Source organism: Aulonocara stuartgranti (genome assembly GCF_965226115.1).
Source record: "Aulonocara stuartgranti genome assembly, chromosome: 13".
NCBI lineage: Eukaryota > Metazoa > Chordata > Actinopteri > Cichliformes > Cichlidae > Aulonocara > Aulonocara stuartgranti.
This window is the reverse complement of record NC_138949.1, coordinates 33,328,119-33,345,090: the sequence shown is the minus strand read 5'-3', so window position 1 is coordinate 33,345,090 and position 16,972 is coordinate 33,328,119. Positions and strand designations below refer to the sequence as shown.

The 16,972-nt window shown below is 43.9% G+C and overlaps 2 protein-coding genes across 2 annotated transcripts in view; one reads left to right on the top strand and one right to left on the bottom strand.

Annotated features, from left to right (window-relative positions):
* The first annotated feature begins 4,397 nt into the window (after positions 1–4,397).
* On the top strand, positions 4,398–9,721 carry LOC309720133 (2-aminoethanethiol dioxygenase-like). The gene is made up of 2 exons (XM_082556723.1): positions 4,398–4,776; positions 6,292–9,721. The coding sequence occupies exon 2, from the start codon at positions 6,448–6,450 to the stop codon at positions 7,204–7,206; it is 759 nt and encodes a 252-aa protein (XP_082412849.1). The 5' UTR covers positions 4,398–4,776; positions 6,292–6,447; the 3' UTR covers positions 7,207–9,721.
* Positions 9,722–11,995: 2,274 nt separating this feature from the next.
* Positions 11,996–16,972, bottom strand: part of LOC309720795 (E3 SUMO-protein ligase EGR2-like) — a gene marked incomplete at its 5' end in the record, with an annotated part of 8,916 nt that continues 3,939 nt past the window's right edge. The window contains one exon of the mRNA XM_082557969.1: positions 11,996–14,977. Coding sequence (XP_082414095.1) covers positions 13,950–14,977 — 1,028 coding nt within the window. The 3' untranslated portion in view covers positions 11,996–13,949. The remainder of the gene's footprint in view (positions 14,978–16,972) is intronic.

Genomic DNA, 16,972 nt, shown 5'->3' with positions numbered 1-16,972 from the left:
TTCCCTCCATAACAGACAGCTATCGCACCCGCTCCATCCGCAAAGCCACCAGCATTGTGGAGGACCCCACACACCCCTCACACACACTCTTCACCCTGCTGCCTTCTGGCAAGAAGTACCAGAGCATCCAGGTGCTCACTGCCCGACTGAGGAACAGTTTCTTCCCCCAAGCCGTCAGACTCCTGAACACTCAGTGACACACACAGCTGCATACACATCACTGCCGAGCACTTATCTGCAGTATCACACACACACACACACACACTTTATGTATTTCTGTGTTGATCGTCTGTTATGTCATATGCAGCACCAGGGTCTCAGAGGAACGCTGTCTCGTTTCACTCTGCACTGTCCCACTGCACATGGCTGAAAGGACAATAAAAGCCACTTGACTTGAGTTGACAATTTGTGATTGGATGTGCAGATATAGTAGCAAAAAATAATCTTGGATTGTAGACTAAAGTAAATGTGATCTTGGAAGATATCGAGTTAATGCAGTGCATCATGGGAGGATCTTCAGTGTCCAGGAGCAGAATGAAGCTGTGAACTGGTGCAGTAAGCACAGGACAGCAAACCTCAAAAGAGTCTGCAGTCTACACACAACATGCACAGCCTCTGCTGTTTACTGTCCTGTTATAAATATACAAGGCTGGCCGTGTGTGTGTGTTTGTGTGTGTGTGCTGGCTGCACAGCAGCCGCCTGTTGCAGAATAATTTAAACTGTTTATTTGATTTGGAGGACAGCCTACGCGGGGCTTCCACAATCTGGCTCTCCATCAGGGCTAAAAGCGTCCGAGCTCTGCATCACGCCGTCTATTTTCAGCAGGCCTTCGCTTCCTGCTAATAAAAACAGCACGTCGCTTCAGGAGAACTGTGGCGTCACACGCTGACCGCACACATGCTCGGCAGTATTTCTGGTGTGGAAGCGAGGCCTCTGTGTCACATTGTGAGTGGGTGGGTGTCAGGAGAAGTTTTTACGGACTGAAGGGAAGTGAGGAGGTGATCCGTGTGGGAGCGGGTGACATCTCCACGGACGGGTGGAGGGAGATCTCTGTGACTAGTTCGCTCACAGCCCGAGTGCACACTACAGTATTACTGAGGTGTTAAAGAGTCAGCATGATGGTGGCTCCAGATCCTGTCCACATTATGTCATCAATGATCTGATTACAACTGGAAAACTCTACAAAAGTCACTGCGAAACTCGACTGATGCACTCTGCAAAGGTTTAATGGAAACAGCTGATACAGGACCCACCAAAAAAGCCTAAATGACTACAAAAAGGTTCACAAAGTAATGAAAAATGGCCCTAAAAAGACACAAAATAATGCATGTAAAATTAAAATATGGTACAAAATTACCACAAAAGGGTCCACATCAACTCAGAATGAGCACAACAGACCCCCAAAATAAGAAACGTGCAAAATTATGACAAAAAAGATGGAAAGTAACAGAAATAAATTCTCCCAAAGAGCCAGCATCTCATCCAAAACCCCACAACAACATCAAAATAGAAAAACCCACAAAAGATTGTCAGAAATATCTACAGTAATGCAGTAAAGTACAAAGAAGATCAAATGCTCACAAATAGGTGAAAAACAAAACTCCCCCAAAAAACTACAAAATGCTGCAAATTCCGTGCAAACAGCATCGAAACACAAACACACCAAAAAAATTAAAATGAACACAATATAATTCAAAACAATCTCAAAATTGTGAGAAAAGGTAACAAATGTCTCAAAACTGCCACACAACAAAACACAGTGGCCGTAAAATAATAACACAACCACAGAGAAACTCCCAAATATACAAAATGACCTAAAAACAAACTCCAACAAACACAAAGTGTTTGTTTAGCTTGGCACAAACTGCACGTATGGGCATTTAAGTGAACACACAGCAAACAGCATGCCTGGTGTTTGTGAACTTTACGAATCCTTTTAGAGCATCGAAACATGCAGTTTGGTTTGTGTCAGCTTGTTTTTCAGATTTACAGTCCTGGATGAACCTCTGTAAACTCTCCATTTCAACCCTAAATCTGTAAAACTGTACCTGACATATTTAAAACAGGTACAAATCAGTTGGCTGTGGACTGTGAGCACCCTAACAGGATAACACATCCTGAGGAGGATCGCCCACATCCTGTTTCTCTCTGGTTTGATGTCAGCAGTGAACACAAATCAGCCAAACGAATGCCTTTATCAGGGTGAATTTCCATAAAGTAGGCTGTGTGTGTGTGGGTGGGTGTTTCCCAGCAGAAAGATGCCCAAATGGGCTGCCTACGTCTTTATCATGAAATGCCAAACTCAACTAGTGAGTCACGCTTACAGATGAGTCACTGTTAGAGTTTCAGGACTAAAGTGTGTTTTTTACCCACAAAGATGTTATAATTTCATTAAAGTGTCCTCTTCCGTTTGGAGCAGAGTGACAGACCCCAAACAGCTGAAGAGCTTTATCCCAAAATATGATGAATACAGCTGACACCCTCTCGTGAGTGGGGTTATTATAGAGGTCCAGCGATCCTGCAGTGACAAAAAGGGGACGAGACAGCCGCAAACTCCAAACGGCCAAAGGTGGAGGGAAATGACCGTAAAGACACAAATCAGACAGGAAACACCTTTAAAATCACAAAAAAGACATAGAATGATTAAAAATGACCAGACATGATGCCGTGTGACTACTATTAACATAAAAATACTTCAAATGTCTACAGAAAGGCAAAAATGTCCACAAAGCCCACAATCATGCAAAATGCCTGCAGGGGAACACTAAAGAACTCAGGAAAAATGCAAAAATGATCACAAAAGGGACCAAAAAGTCACAAAAAGGCATAAAGGGACCCCAAAGCACCAAAAACAGACGGAAAATGAACACAAAACAAGCAGAACACAACTTCAAATGACAGAAAAGATGCAAAACAATTACAGAAGCACAAAAAACTACAACATATCACATATAACACCAAAATGTGCAAAAATGACCCAACAAACACAAAATGTTGCAAAATGAGTGAAAAGAGGCACAAATGAACTACAAACCTTATGAAAAATGCACCAAACACTCAATGTAGACACAAAACAACCAGGTTTCAACTTTAATGTGTTCCATAAAAGCTGAAAACGGTGTAGCAGCAACACAGTCCCAGATCCTGATGCTACCACCATGCTCGGTGCTGTGTTCTCACCGTCCCTCCCTCAAACATGCCTCTTGTCCTTGTGGCCAAACAGCTCAGTCTTCGTCTTTTTGGCTCATCCATTTGGGCAGCTGTGAATTCCAGCTGAGCTTGAAGGTGTTGATTTTGGTGCCGGGGCTCCTTCCTGTCCATGATGTTGTAAAATGAGCTTCACTGTGGCGGGCTTCAGCCTTGGCTGTTCCAGGTTGTTCCTGGAGATCCTAACCCACTTCCTTCCTTCCAGAGCTCGGTGGTGACACATCTAAAGAACTTAGACTTCGGTACGACTGCGTGATGTGACGATCTCTAAAATCTGCAGCTGTTTAGAAGAAGAGAGAACTTCCCAGCTTGTTGTTCTGAGTATGATGAGCTGTCTCGTTTATCATGTTTCTTTTTCTCTTTTTTGAGGATATGTGGTCCCTTTTGCCATTTCACTATTTTTATTATATTATTGGCCATCTGTCTCTTTGACACTGTGAATATTTAATGTTTGTTAAGTTCATGAAGAAGTGCGTCAGCCTCAAAATGTCTTTGGGGAAGGATGACGCCGGAGCATTTTGCAGTTTTTAAGCTCTGCCTGTATTGGTTTATCTCACGTTTTTGACATGTTTTTGTGTTTTATGTTTACTTCATGCTGCGTCTGCTGCCAAGAACTGATGGAAAATAGCTGATAGCTTAATCGGGTCATGAGATCAATGTTTTTGTGCTGCTCCCTGATAAAGACAGGCTGAAACGAGGCTAATGTGGTTGTAAATGGCGTTTCTGTTGATAATAACCTGAAGGCTGAGGGTTCAAATCCAGCTGGAGCGGTGAATTATTATAAGTAAAAGCATATATGACACTTATGTCCACATTAATCACCAGAACGCTGCTTTTTGACATCTTTAATAAACAAGATGTGATAAATGTGAAACTCGAGGCCGTCCGAGTGTAAAGTGCCACATTAATGCTCCCACGGTGAACCGTGGAGTGTTTTCTTTGGAATAAAGCGTTCCAGGAAACGAGGCTTCATCTTTCAGACTAATATGCTTCAGACAGTTGATGCACTCTATATTTATCCCGATGTTGGCCCGCTGCTGGGTTACTCCTGTCGACTGTTTGTAACTCAGTAATGACTGGGGGCAAAGAGCATTAAGAAGTAAATATTCAGAGGCATGCTGGGTAATGTAGTGCTACTAGATATTCGCTTGACCTTAAGCTCGCGGATAAAGCGACAATGTTCGCAGTGCGCTGACCCTGGAGGAGAGGGACCTAAATACGAAGCTCATTTTGTCCCCGTTTGACTTCAATCTGATTTGGTGTCGTGGACGTCCACGCGAGAGGCCCGACAGACTTCGTTTCCCACAATGCACCAGGTGTGAACCCGTGAAACGCTGCGCGGTGCGGACGTGTTTGACAGTAATTCAAAAATGGGGCAGCGGAGCAGATAAGAGTGACCGCGGCGGAGTGTGACGAAGGCCTCCAGACACCCCGAAGCTCCCCGAGCTTCTCCGACTCCTCCTGCTTTGTGTCCGTTTGCCTCTTTAGCTTGTTTGTGTGCTGCTCGCGGAGCCTCACGCGCTGATCGACAAAAACGGGAATGAATGAGGACAGCAGGCTGTGAAAAAGGTGAGCGCAGGGAAGCAGGTGAGGTCTCACTCTGCTGCCGTTTCCGGACACCGGAAATCATTCCGTCCAAAGAAAAATGCACAAAACCAGACTAACGGCGGTCAACGTGCCACGTGTTGTTGTGGTGATCGCACCGGTGACGTATGCGTTGTGTTTTTGATTTTAGCTTTAAAATCAGCTGTTTGGTGGGATTTCTTTCAGTTCATGTCGGGTTAATGATTATGATCCATGACGTCATGTTTGTGTGAATGCAACACTTTTTCCACTGAAGCTTCAGACACACTTGCAGCACACCTGGACAGGTCACCAGTTTAGAGACACCTCACAGAGAGGCCCCAGCGGGTTCGAGTCCGGGCATCATAATTTAAAATCAAATCACTTGTATTGTCACATCACATGTGCAGGTACACGGGTACAGTACATGCGAGTGAAATTCTTGTGTGCGAGCTTCGCAAGCAACAGAGTTGTGCAAAAATACAAATAACATAAAACACGCAAAAATATAAGAATGGCTAAATCTGAGAGTAATAAATACATGTACAATATAAGAGTGCATGCATTCTAAAACGCACCACGAGATTCATCAAATACACTTGATGCTTTTTTCAGTGGGACCCAAAACAATCATTGTTTTCAGGGTTTTTCCTGAACAGGTGCTAAAATAGTACCTGCTCGCTGGGCTACAAAGCTATCTGAGCAGGTACTGAAATGTGATGTCATCAGACCGCATGCCACCGATTGGCTGCTCAGTGGTGTCACTCGATGAGTCACGAGAGCGTCTCATTCCCGAAAATTAAACTGCCATTTTTGAAACCCAGTAACAAGGGAAACGGCTCCCCGAGTCACCTTGTATGGATTAATTACAGTTAAGATAAGACTTTATTGATCCCACACGGGGAAATGTGTGCATTACCTCGACTCAGGTAGAGATAGCAGAAGAAAAATACAAACAAATACAAAATAAATAAGATAATAAACGGTAGCATACACCGTATGTGATTATGCACAGAGGGTTGTTGAAATATGCAACAAATAAATGGAACTAATTAAAATAATTATCCTAAAAATATGTGACAAATTGTTTCTGAATTGATTTACCTACTCACTTTTATTTGTTTTGGGTTTTTTTGTTAAAATAATCATTTTTTATTAACGTTTTTTTTTTTTTACTTTGCCGTCCTCTGTATTTGTTTCCTTTTGCAAATTCAAAGTGTTTTCATGAGGTCACATTTTTAAGGTTTTGGTTGATGGACGTCAAAATTGAAAGTAATAATGAAAGGAGCCGAGAAATTATCTAAAACTTAATTTAATAACAAATTAGTTTATTTGTGAAGTTTGCAATTTTGGCCGCTTCGGTCCTCCGTGGCTTCACACAGCGGAGTTACGTTTGCACTGATGGCGGCGCTGTAAACCGTCGCAGACTCTGTGGGAGGACACCCGAAGGATGAATACCAGCCCTGCTGTTTCTCGTTATTCGGTTTATGATATTTAATTTCGTCGTTTTTGTTTCTGCAGTTTCTTTTTTAGGCTTTGATCTTCGTGAGGGCAGAAACCAGTGAGCCGAGCCCCTGAGGAGTGAGTCCTCTCGCGGTCACACGATCTTCGGCGCTAGCTACACACAGCTACAGCTAACGGGGACCAGCGGACCGAGCGGCGGCTCCTCGCTTCGGTATGATGCCCGGTGACAGCAGTATGGCCTCCCTGGTTCAGAGGATAGCTCGGCAGGCTCTCGTCACCTTCAGGAACACACCCGCGGTGGGCGACGAGGCTTCCAAGTCCTTCCTGGAGAACCACGGCAAGCTCCGGAGCCTGATGTCGGAAGTGCGGGCTGCCGACCTGAAGCTCGTCCCGCGGAGAGCCGAGGACGGCGACGCGCCCCCTGCTCAGCACCCGTATCACCGCGGTGCGCCCCCGGTCACCTACATGCACATCTGTGAGACGGACCAGTTCAGCATGGGGGTGTTCCTGCTGAAGAGTGGGGCCTCTATCCCGCTGCACGACCACCCGGGCATGCACGGCGTGCTCAAAGTCATGTACGGGAAGGTCCGGATAAGCTGCTTCGACCGGCTCGGGCGACCGGGCGGGGGCGGGGACGCGCTGGCCCGGGCGGAGATGGGCGCTCTGCGGCGCTACGTGCTTCGCTCCACCGGGGAGTACACGGAGGAGAGTGGACCCTGCGTCCTCTCCCCCGACCGGGACAACCTCCACCAGATTGACGCCGTGGATGGGCCCACAGCTTTCATGGACATCTTAGCCCCGCCGTACGACCCGGACGACGGCAGGGACTGTCACTACTACAAGGTGCTGCCCGGGGACGGGGTCAAAGACTCGGAGCAGACGGAGAAGGAGGTCTGGCTCATGGAGATCTCGCAGCCTCCGGAATTCTGGTGCGGAGGGGAGCCGTACCCGGGCCCGGAGGTGTGCCTCTGATCCCCCCTCCACCCTCCCGGAGCCCTGCAGCCTGGCTGGATCCACAAAGGATCTCCACAGTCATCATCAGAGCCGCCAGCAGGCGCAGAGTAAAGGGCCAAATGTGGGATTAAATTGTGGTAAAAGGTAGAAATGATGCATCAGCCCTGCAGCACACACTCTGGAGCGTGAATTTTATTCACCCCAGCTTCTGCTTCAGTTGGACAAACATCGGAGCCTCAGGCAACAGTAAACGACTTCCTGCCTGTGCTGTGATCCCCGTGGATGTGACGGTCAGGAACCCACATCTGAATCATTCTGTTGATGTGCTGACTTTCAGGAAGTAGTTTTATTTTTAAAAACTGAGGCTCTTTACTCTACAGAGACTCCAGTTAAGCCAGAGTCTGTCCTGAAACCTGACTGAAGCTCATAAACCTCTCTCGGAATTTATATTTACTCTGCTCAGTGACACTAACCTGTATGGAGGACCCCAGCTGCCCAAATCACACACAAATCCATTGTTGAATCGACAGTTTTCTTGTTTCCAGGCTGTCAAAATGGGGGAAAAATAGATGTGCAGGACTGAAACGACCACAGTGAAATCCAGCCAATAAGCCTTAATGCATCAATAAGTTTATTAATAGTCCATGGGCATAGATGAATATTGGATTCATAAAATTTAATTTACTGCTGTATAATAAAATAATTCTCCCATTTCGTTACCTTCCCAGTTATTCGTTTATAAAAGTGTTTAAAATGATTTAAAATTGGTATAGAGTTCTAGGTAATACGCTAATTTGTGATTCGCCATTAAATATGTAGGAATATGAGCATCAGAAAACTCCATGTTGTTTGTATGCATTGCTAACTCTTCAAAGAATGTATAGATAAATAAGGGATTAAAGAGATTCTAGGCCAAAGGTTTGACTATGAAGGAAAACATAAAAAGAAATATAAAAAATAAAGTAAAATAATGCAGAAGCAACTTAGCTGTGAAAGTATTAAATGACCCAATAATACATGTTAGTATTTTAATTATCTATTAATTTATAAATGAGCAGGTGGTGGATAAATAATTTAAATTTAAATATTTATTCTATAAAGTGACAGTTTTTGTTTTCTTATTATTTTGTTAATCATTTTCTTTTCTTTGTTTCCAAATTTTGTTTTTGTAAAATCAAAATGTTTGTGATGTTAACTTTTTGATTTCGGTGGATTGATGCCAAAATAGAAAATGAATTTAAAAAGGACAGAAAGAGGTTAACTGCACAAATTTGTGTTTTTGGCGGCTTCAGTCTTCCATAAAGTGTTGAATCTGAATCTGACCGACAACTGTTTCGTTACAGTCACATCTGGACTGATTTTCAAAGCTAAAATCAGACCAGGTGTTTTTATTTCACACCTGAAAGTTGATAATGCTGCGTTTGAGAAAAGTCTGGAATTTTCTGCTTTCATTTTGACTGAATTTTTCAATAATACTAACAATAACAATAATAATTGGGATGTTTTAATACACGTCAGTACTTCATGTCCTTCAGTCTGAGGACCTCACTGGTAGTGAGTGACTTGCGGTGTTTATTCAAAAGAAGGTTTCAGGTACAGGAACAACTACAGAGGACTGTAACTGCTGAAATAATTACTTATTAGGAACAAAACCATATTGGAAACAAATGCAAGCATTAATTACACTTTTATGAACTTAATTATGTTCACTTTGGTTTTCTTTATTAACCAACTTTAAATATTTTCCTTTCCTCTTGTCACCTGATTTATTTCCCCAAATATCTTTTATTTTTACTTTATTTTTTTTCTACTGTTCTGCTTCAGCTAAACCATCTGAAACATACAAATAATAAAACTGTAAAACTGCCTAAATCACAAATGAACATATCAGTGGTAAACATTTATACTTTTGCCCAAAGCAGAAATAAAATGAAAAATGAATTGGGGGGTAATGTACTTTAAAATAAATAAGTACTGCTAATTGAAATAAATACAGTAATAAATAGAAATCAGTTCATTTATGTCCATGTAGCATTAATATTCACTTTGATGGCTTTATTAGCAAATGTATAATACCATAATGTAATTTATATTTTTGGCTTCTCTGGTTCTCCGTACACGTGTACCCAGCCGCTACCATGTATTACTCTCCGCATGAGGGGAAGCAAAAACGTCCCAGGCTCCTGGCTGCTCCTTGAAAGCAGCACTGAAGGACCACTGCAGGACCCTGCTGATGTCTCTTTACTCGTCTTCCTGCTTCAGGCTTTGTGACGTCAGAGCTTCGGGTCTCTTTTGAAGACTGAAATCTCGTAAAGCTGCAGATTTTCTCGTGTTAGGACTCTTTACGCCGTCGCCGCCTTTTCTTCTTCTTCTCCTTTCTGAGAGACTCCTCAGGACTGTGTTCATGTTTGTATCTCCGATTGAAAGATGTGCACTAAATCGAGTTTATCAGCACAAAGTGTCTTTAAGAGAAATGTCAGAAAATGTCCATGTGATTACAAAATAAAGAGAAAAGAAATCTGTTCATCCTTAAGTTTGATTAGCGCCGGAATTTATTTGTAATTAATTTTTATTTAATTGTTATTCATATAACTTCCTTATTGTGTTATGATTTTGGCACTTAGAGTCCTCCATACCACTGATAATATCATGTAAATACAGTATGTAATACATTTATGCATAAATGAGAAAATAACTTGAAAGATCAAATGAGAACATTTTAGAAATTTGGATTTGATTCCCACACAAATGCAAGAAACACGAGAGCAAATAAAAGCAGAGATTTGTCTGTTTCAAAGTTAAATGAACCACCAGGGGGCGGTGTTCCCCCGCTGTGGTTGTTGATGGGTGTTTTATAGCATCTTTGTCCTCACACAGGAAATGTGCTCTTACTATCTCTCTTGGTTAAATAAAGGTAACCCTGCGTCGCTGCACCATCTGGTGGTAGAAACTGGTATTACATGGATGTGCAGCCTGGCCATATTTCAGCTTTAGTTGATATTTTTTGGACACAATAAACAGATGATTTGAACATAAAGTTGCGGGTGTATCTTCACAGTCCGCTCCTAGCTTTAGTAAATTTTGGAATAGGTACCTTTCATGCCCACATAGCAATTTAGTGACAGACCATTTACTGATTCACGTTTTTGTCCATATATTTTTGATTTTGACAGCGTCAGTTCTCCATATATGAGGAAGCTGGGGCAGAATCTGTCATATACACCTGAACCAATGTTCCCTCTAATTTTCCATGTGTCTGAGCGAACACACAAACTCCCTGAGCGTCCCTTGGTCCACTGTGAGCGACAGCAGACGTGTGCACTGTGGTCACGCCAGTGTCGAATCCATCCAAGTTACATGGTTTACTAAAATAATCAAATTACAGCATTTACATTTATGTTAGACGACTTTTAATTAACTGCTTTAGCCCACTTACAATGAAAATGTAAACAAATCTTAAAAAATAACCTGAACTCCAATAAAGCTCTGACTTGTATGATGAGTCTGAGTCTGGGAGAGAGTCTGTAACTCTCTGTCTGCAAAATACAGTAAATAATGACCAATGTTGGGAAATTAATTATATAGTTACTTCTTCAAAAAAGTAACTGAGTTATGCAAACAAAGTTTTTTGCAGCTGTTTACCTAAAAATGCAGCCAAAGCGTTTTTTTAAACAAACATTTCAAACTATTTACAGAACAATCAGCTGTTCTGCATCAAATCTGATGCCACACAAATTATTTGTGCCGCTCCAAAAAATAATTTCTGTTCACTGTGAGATAAACGAGAACTACAGCCTGATACCTGCAGGCCTGACAGCAGCAGATGTGTCACTGCTGTAACACCTGTAACACTCAGCAGTCGCCTCATTGTTCTGACACACACAACAAAACTACTGACTACACTACACACTAACTACACACTAACTACACACTCACTACACAAGATTTGTGTTAAACGTCGCAAATCTCTCACATCTCAAACACGCCGTCACTCCTAAAACTTCCCCCTCCCTAAACAACTAAATGCCATGTTGCCATATCATTTTTTGATTGGTCCACATGGTACATTTTTCCACCAATAGGAAAGGCTGGAGGGGGGCTGTGTTTGTTCACAGGCGGAGTGATTTCGAGCGTTTTCCTTATAAAACGCCGTTTTTACCGTTTCTTCCTGCAGTAAATATAAACAACGACAGTATTCAGGAAGGAAACCAAACACTGCAGATATTTTATCATAACTCTGGTTTTACGTGGCCGATCAACACAATTTAAAAACTGGTATAAAGTCCACACTGTTTCCGTCAGTTGTTCCGTCTGTCCTGCTCACATCTCCAATGGTTGTACACGTTGTCATTAACGTGGCTTCACTCCGCATCAACACCGGTGTCGGCACATAAGTACGCTGTCACAGCCTGTCAACCACGTGGATTAGCTGTGTATAGAATGTGAATCCCATCATTGGCTGGACTGTGGGATAAGGCGGCATCGTTCTGATCCCATACTGGAGCAGCCAGTCACTCACTGACTAACACTGCAGAACAGAAATGTTAACGTATTTATTTTCATTTCAATTCAGGTTAGATTTTTTTTGTGCGCAACACAGATTTTCTGTGCGCAGAGACCGTGCCAGCAGTGCGCAATTGCGCACCCGCGCAGCTTAGAGGGAACATTGCTCCTGAAGGCGACCGTTTTATGCTTTTCCTTGTTTCTCGAGGCCTGAGTGTGAGACAAAGTTGGATTAGTCTGAAGTAAGAATCGTGCAAAGCTAACCTGTGTGTACTTTCATTGAAAAGAAAAAAGAGGCAGCAGCGACTGAACAGTTCCACGTTTATTTGCATTGACAAGAAGCATCAATTCTTCAGAATAAAAGCTTTAGTGCTTTCTCTCGTTTGCATAAAATAGTAAAACACACAAAAACAAACTTTTACTTTTTGCCCACTTACTCTGTGTCTCTTTGTCTCACATTGACTGGCAAGAAATCCAAAAACAAAAACAGGAAATAACAGATTATCAGGCTACAATCAATACATCCCATTCACAGCGTACCCCAGCCTCAAGCTGTGACATCACCGTATCCCCTCAGTGTGCTCTGATGCTGCATCACACATATACACCTACATACTGCATTAGTTCACGTGACGCCGTGGCTGCCATGCTGCTCCAAATACATGCGTGTGTGTGGAAACACAGGGCTGATCTCTCGCTGACCTTTCAGCCGATGTTCGGTGTGCTATATGTGCTATGGGACACTTATTTAGGTCAGTTAAATAGTTTTTTTTAACCAAAACATTTGTCTCGTATCTCAGAAGGTTAAAAATATAAAATAAAGATGGCTGACTGAAGTGAGCAAAAGCAGCAAATTTTAGAGGTTTATGTGAAAAAGCCCGGAAAAACAGGAGCTTTTATTTTGGAAACCTGCTATGATAAATACACTTGACTAACTTCACACAATCTGAGGTCTTTCTGAGCATCATGAAAGCTTTCTAACAAATTATATTGTTTTATTTTGAAAATCTAGCAAAATAGACAAGTTCCAGTAACTGAATAGATGATTTTTTTTAACTAAAAAACAAAAACAAAAAAAACAACAACCGTCATCTTAAATAATCTCAATGAATTCCCAACTAACTAGAGGATTAAATGTAGAAAATGTGGTAACTTCCAATAACTAATGGAGGCTTTTATTTTGAAATAAGCGAACGTAACTTGTTTCACAAAATCAAAAAAAGGTCTCTTATTTTGACATTCTCACAGAAATAAATTACCTTGATAACGTCTAGACAACTAATTAAAGGCTTTTATCTTGAAAAATCATTTAAAATTATTTTAGTCCTGATCCCCCCTCCCCAAAAAAGGATTTTTACTTTGAAAATATTGAAATAATTTAAGTAGTTTCAGGCTGTTTAACACAATAACATGATCAGCTTCTCTCTGATGTATTTGAATAAAATGTTATTTTTGTTTATCCTAACTTCACGCCAGTCATTTTACTCATTTACGACTATAAAATGTCATAAAACAACCTTCTGTCTGTGGCCTGTTGTTTCCTGTCGCCCAACAAAGCAGCGCAAAATGAGTTTATTTCATACAGAAACGTCAGAAGCCAAACGCAGACCCCCTGAGCCACGGCATCCACGTGTCTCACTCTGACGTTCATTGGTTTCTCCTAAAAACTGTAAAGTGTTGGACTTTCATTCTTTTCAAATATGGTGCAGAGGAACGTTTGAGTGCCAACAGTCTGAAGACACTCAGCCTTGAACTTGGACTGAAGGTTGTTAAAGGATTTTTCTTACAAATATAGAAAAGGCTGGTGTCGCGTTATCCGAGAGAATTTCACTAACGGTTCCTCACAGTCCTCCTCCGGAAGTCATATGTGATGCCTCCGTGACTCTCTGCGTTTATACGGAGTGTTTTTGTGCATTTAACTCCAAATGAAAGCTGGAGCAGCAGTAACCCTCTCACCTGACTCACCTGTCGCACCTGTGCTGCCCGGCACGTGACTGAATCCCTGAGAGCTTGAAGCATAGACAGCAGACAAAGTGTTCACTAAAAGCAGGTTGTGAGATGTTGTTCTTGGAGGTTAATTTAATCCTAGCACGGCCAGCTCCGCTCGTGTGGCTTTTGTAGTCATAGTAACACACCTGGGGACCGGGTTTCTGGCTCTCCCTGATTTCTTCTTCATGATATGGCTTCTAAAGAGACTTGCGGCTATTTCTGAGGTTAACTTAGACTACGGGGCACCGTTTGGGCTCGGAGGGCTCGGATTAGGACGCGGGGGTCTTCTTCTCCTTCTGCCGCAGGTGAATCTTCATGTGCCGCCTCCTCTCATCGCTGCGTGCGAACTTCCTCCCACACTGGTCGCAGGTGAACGGCTTCTCTCCGGTGTGCGTGCGGATGTGCGTGGTCAGGTGGTCGCTCCGGCTGAAGTTGCGCATGCAGATGCGGCACTGGAACGGCTTGTGGCCAGTGTGGATGCGCAGGTGCCGGCTCAGCTCGTCCGACCGGGAGAACCGGCGGTCGCAGCTCTCCGCCGGGCACGGATACGGTCTCTGGTGCACGGGGGTCTTGCTCGGGCGATTCGGGTACTTCCGGGGTCTTAAGATGGGCCTGAGGGGGAGGTTCTGGTGGCCGGGGAAGGGGGCGGCCGCCGGGCCTTCGGGCGCGCTGAGCGTAAAGTTCCTGATGGTGTTGAGAGGCGTGAGCGGCGGAGGCACCCGCAACGAGTCCAGCGGGTACGGGAGGGCCTTCCTCTCCGGGAAGCCGGCGTGCATGTCCCTCTGGCAGCTCTGCGGGTAGAAGCCTCCGTACTCCGGCACGATGGAGAGCAGCGCGCCATCAGCGGCCGGTTTGGGCGCAGAGCTGTAGGCGGGAGGCGGGTGGTAGGACACCGCGCATGTGGAGGTGGACAGGTAACCCTGGTCCTGGTACACGTCCCCGCTGCAGGAGTAGGACTGGGGCGGGTGGGGGTGTGAGTGTGGGTGGGGGGGCGCGTACATGTGGCTGATATCCGGCTGGCCGTGCGCCATGTTCCCGTCTCCCGCTCCTCCTCGTCCTCCGCCTGCTGCTTCTCCCGCGTAAATGTTGGGTGATGCTGATCCGGACCCCTGTGCCGGTCCCGGGGGGGCGATGTCCGCACTGACCACGTTGATCACGTCCCCCTGCGCCCAGCCTGGCCCCCCGCTCCCGGAGTCCAGGGAGAACCTGCCGCTAAACGCCACCGGCTGCGTGCGTAAAGTGGCCACGTACTGCGCCAAGTGGCCCTGGAGAGAGAACTCAGGTGAGCCGAGATCACCTGCAACACAGAGAAGAGCGCAGTCAGACACATTCACAGTAACAAGCTCAGTACCTCCATCTAACTTGTCCGTCCACATCCTCGAGTGTTTGAAACACACGAACGCTTACCGCCTCCATCCCCACCACCGTCCCGCCCTTCAGCTCCCTCCGGCCCCACGGCCTCCTCCTTGAACACCATCCCCGTTTCTGCGCACACATCTTTGGGAGCACCGTCTGGGATGCTGCCGAGAGACGCCGAGACTTCAGCCGCCGTCTTAGCGCTCATGTTCACCGACTCTCAGACGTGTTCGGTGTCTTCCCTCATTTTCTCCGGTCCGCCTCTCATCCTTCGTTAACCACTCCGCGGAGGCGCGGCGGGGTTATAAAGGGAATCTCCCGGTGTCCCGTTGCGTCATTCACCAAATATGGAGTCGGGTTTAAAAATAAGAATAATAATAAAAAAGGAGAGGGAACTCCAGAAATAGGAGCTTCCCGTGACGAAACACGGACCAAATAAATGATGTTCAGTTCATTCGCAAAACTTCAAGAGTGGATTTAAAATTTACTGCTCAATTTCAGCATGTTATCACTATCATGCGCACGTGCTTTGCGTTGTTTTGGTTTCATATAAAGGGGGAAGAAAAGATGTTCCATTATTCGGAATTCCGGTCCCCCTGTCTCCATAAAAGGACTCTCCGGTGAGGTGAGAGGAGCTCCGCCTACGTATATGGCGGTATCCGGTTAAATTGGGTTGCATTGTGTTGTCTTCGTGCCAGCTGAGCCCACACACTGACTGCGCACACCCATTTGTTTTCGCTCTTGTCTTGTCAGGAACAGATTACTGCTCTGACTGAGTCCCGCTATGGTTGGCCCGGTGTGAGATGGATGGGGGAGAATAATCATTGGAATCATCTCATCGCTGCTCTTGTACAAACATGGGTGAGATAATAAAAGAAACGTCCAAGTGCAACATCAGATCATCAGCCGAGAGTCCTGTAAGTTAAAGCTGAGGATCAGGAAGTGTTAAAACGTGTAAAATGACCAAACAGATTCTCTCTCAGGCTCTGTTTCAGCATTTAAACCTTCTCTGAGTCTCTCATCCCCAAAAAAATATTTGCAGGTGAGCTCAGAGCTCTCGGTCTGCCGAGCATACATGAACATATTAAAGGTATTTACTGGTTTAGCAGGTATGGAAGCTTGTTTATGCTACTGGGGGGGAAAGTAGACATTGCCAGACAGTCCTACTGACTCACACTTAACTGGAAAAATTGAGTTAACCTGAAACTTAAACTAGCATCCACAGAGTAAAGAGTTAAAAAAAAAATTATTAATCCTTTATTTATCCAGGTAAAAAATCTCATTGAGATTAAAAATCTCATTTCCAAGAGAGACACCGCTTGTGTTGAGATTTAAAGATTTGTGAACGATGTCAGAAGTGAGTCTGTCCACTCAGCAGCCCCCTCGGCCCTTATTTACAGCTTCATTGGAGGATTTTCTAAATTGCACACGGTTTCAATAAATGAATTCAAACTTAGACAGAAAAGTTTGACACTTATGAATATGAATCAGCTCGTTTTCTCTTCTATTGCTGCTCAAACTGGACTGATGTGGATTTGAAAACACGCTTCATGTTTCAGAGTTTTCTGATGATCATTTCTGAATTTTATCTGAAGCTTTTAAGCTTCAAAGGTTTTAAAGGCTCAGTTTGGGTTTATAACAACTGCTGACCTGCACACATGAAGGAAGGATCGGGCGAACATTCATGAACACACTGGCATGTGCAGGAACACAGAAGCAGCTCACTTTGCATCTTGAATTTTGAAATAGCGGCACAAATGTTTATCTATCAGCTGGGATCTGTTTGTTTGCTTGATAATTTATTTCCATCGTGTAAACAAACAAGTACGTTTAGGAAAGAAAAGAAGAAAAATGCTATACAAAATAAAATTATTACATTTCAGTATTGCTTCAACTGATTCAGTTACATGTCGAAAGGAGCTGGAAGAATTACACG

Excerpts from the sequence above, each read along its gene's own strand:
- LOC309720133 (XM_082556723.1), top strand. The coding sequence starts at position 6,448 with ATGATGCCCGGTGACAGCAGTATGGCCTCCCTGGTTCAGAGGATAGCT.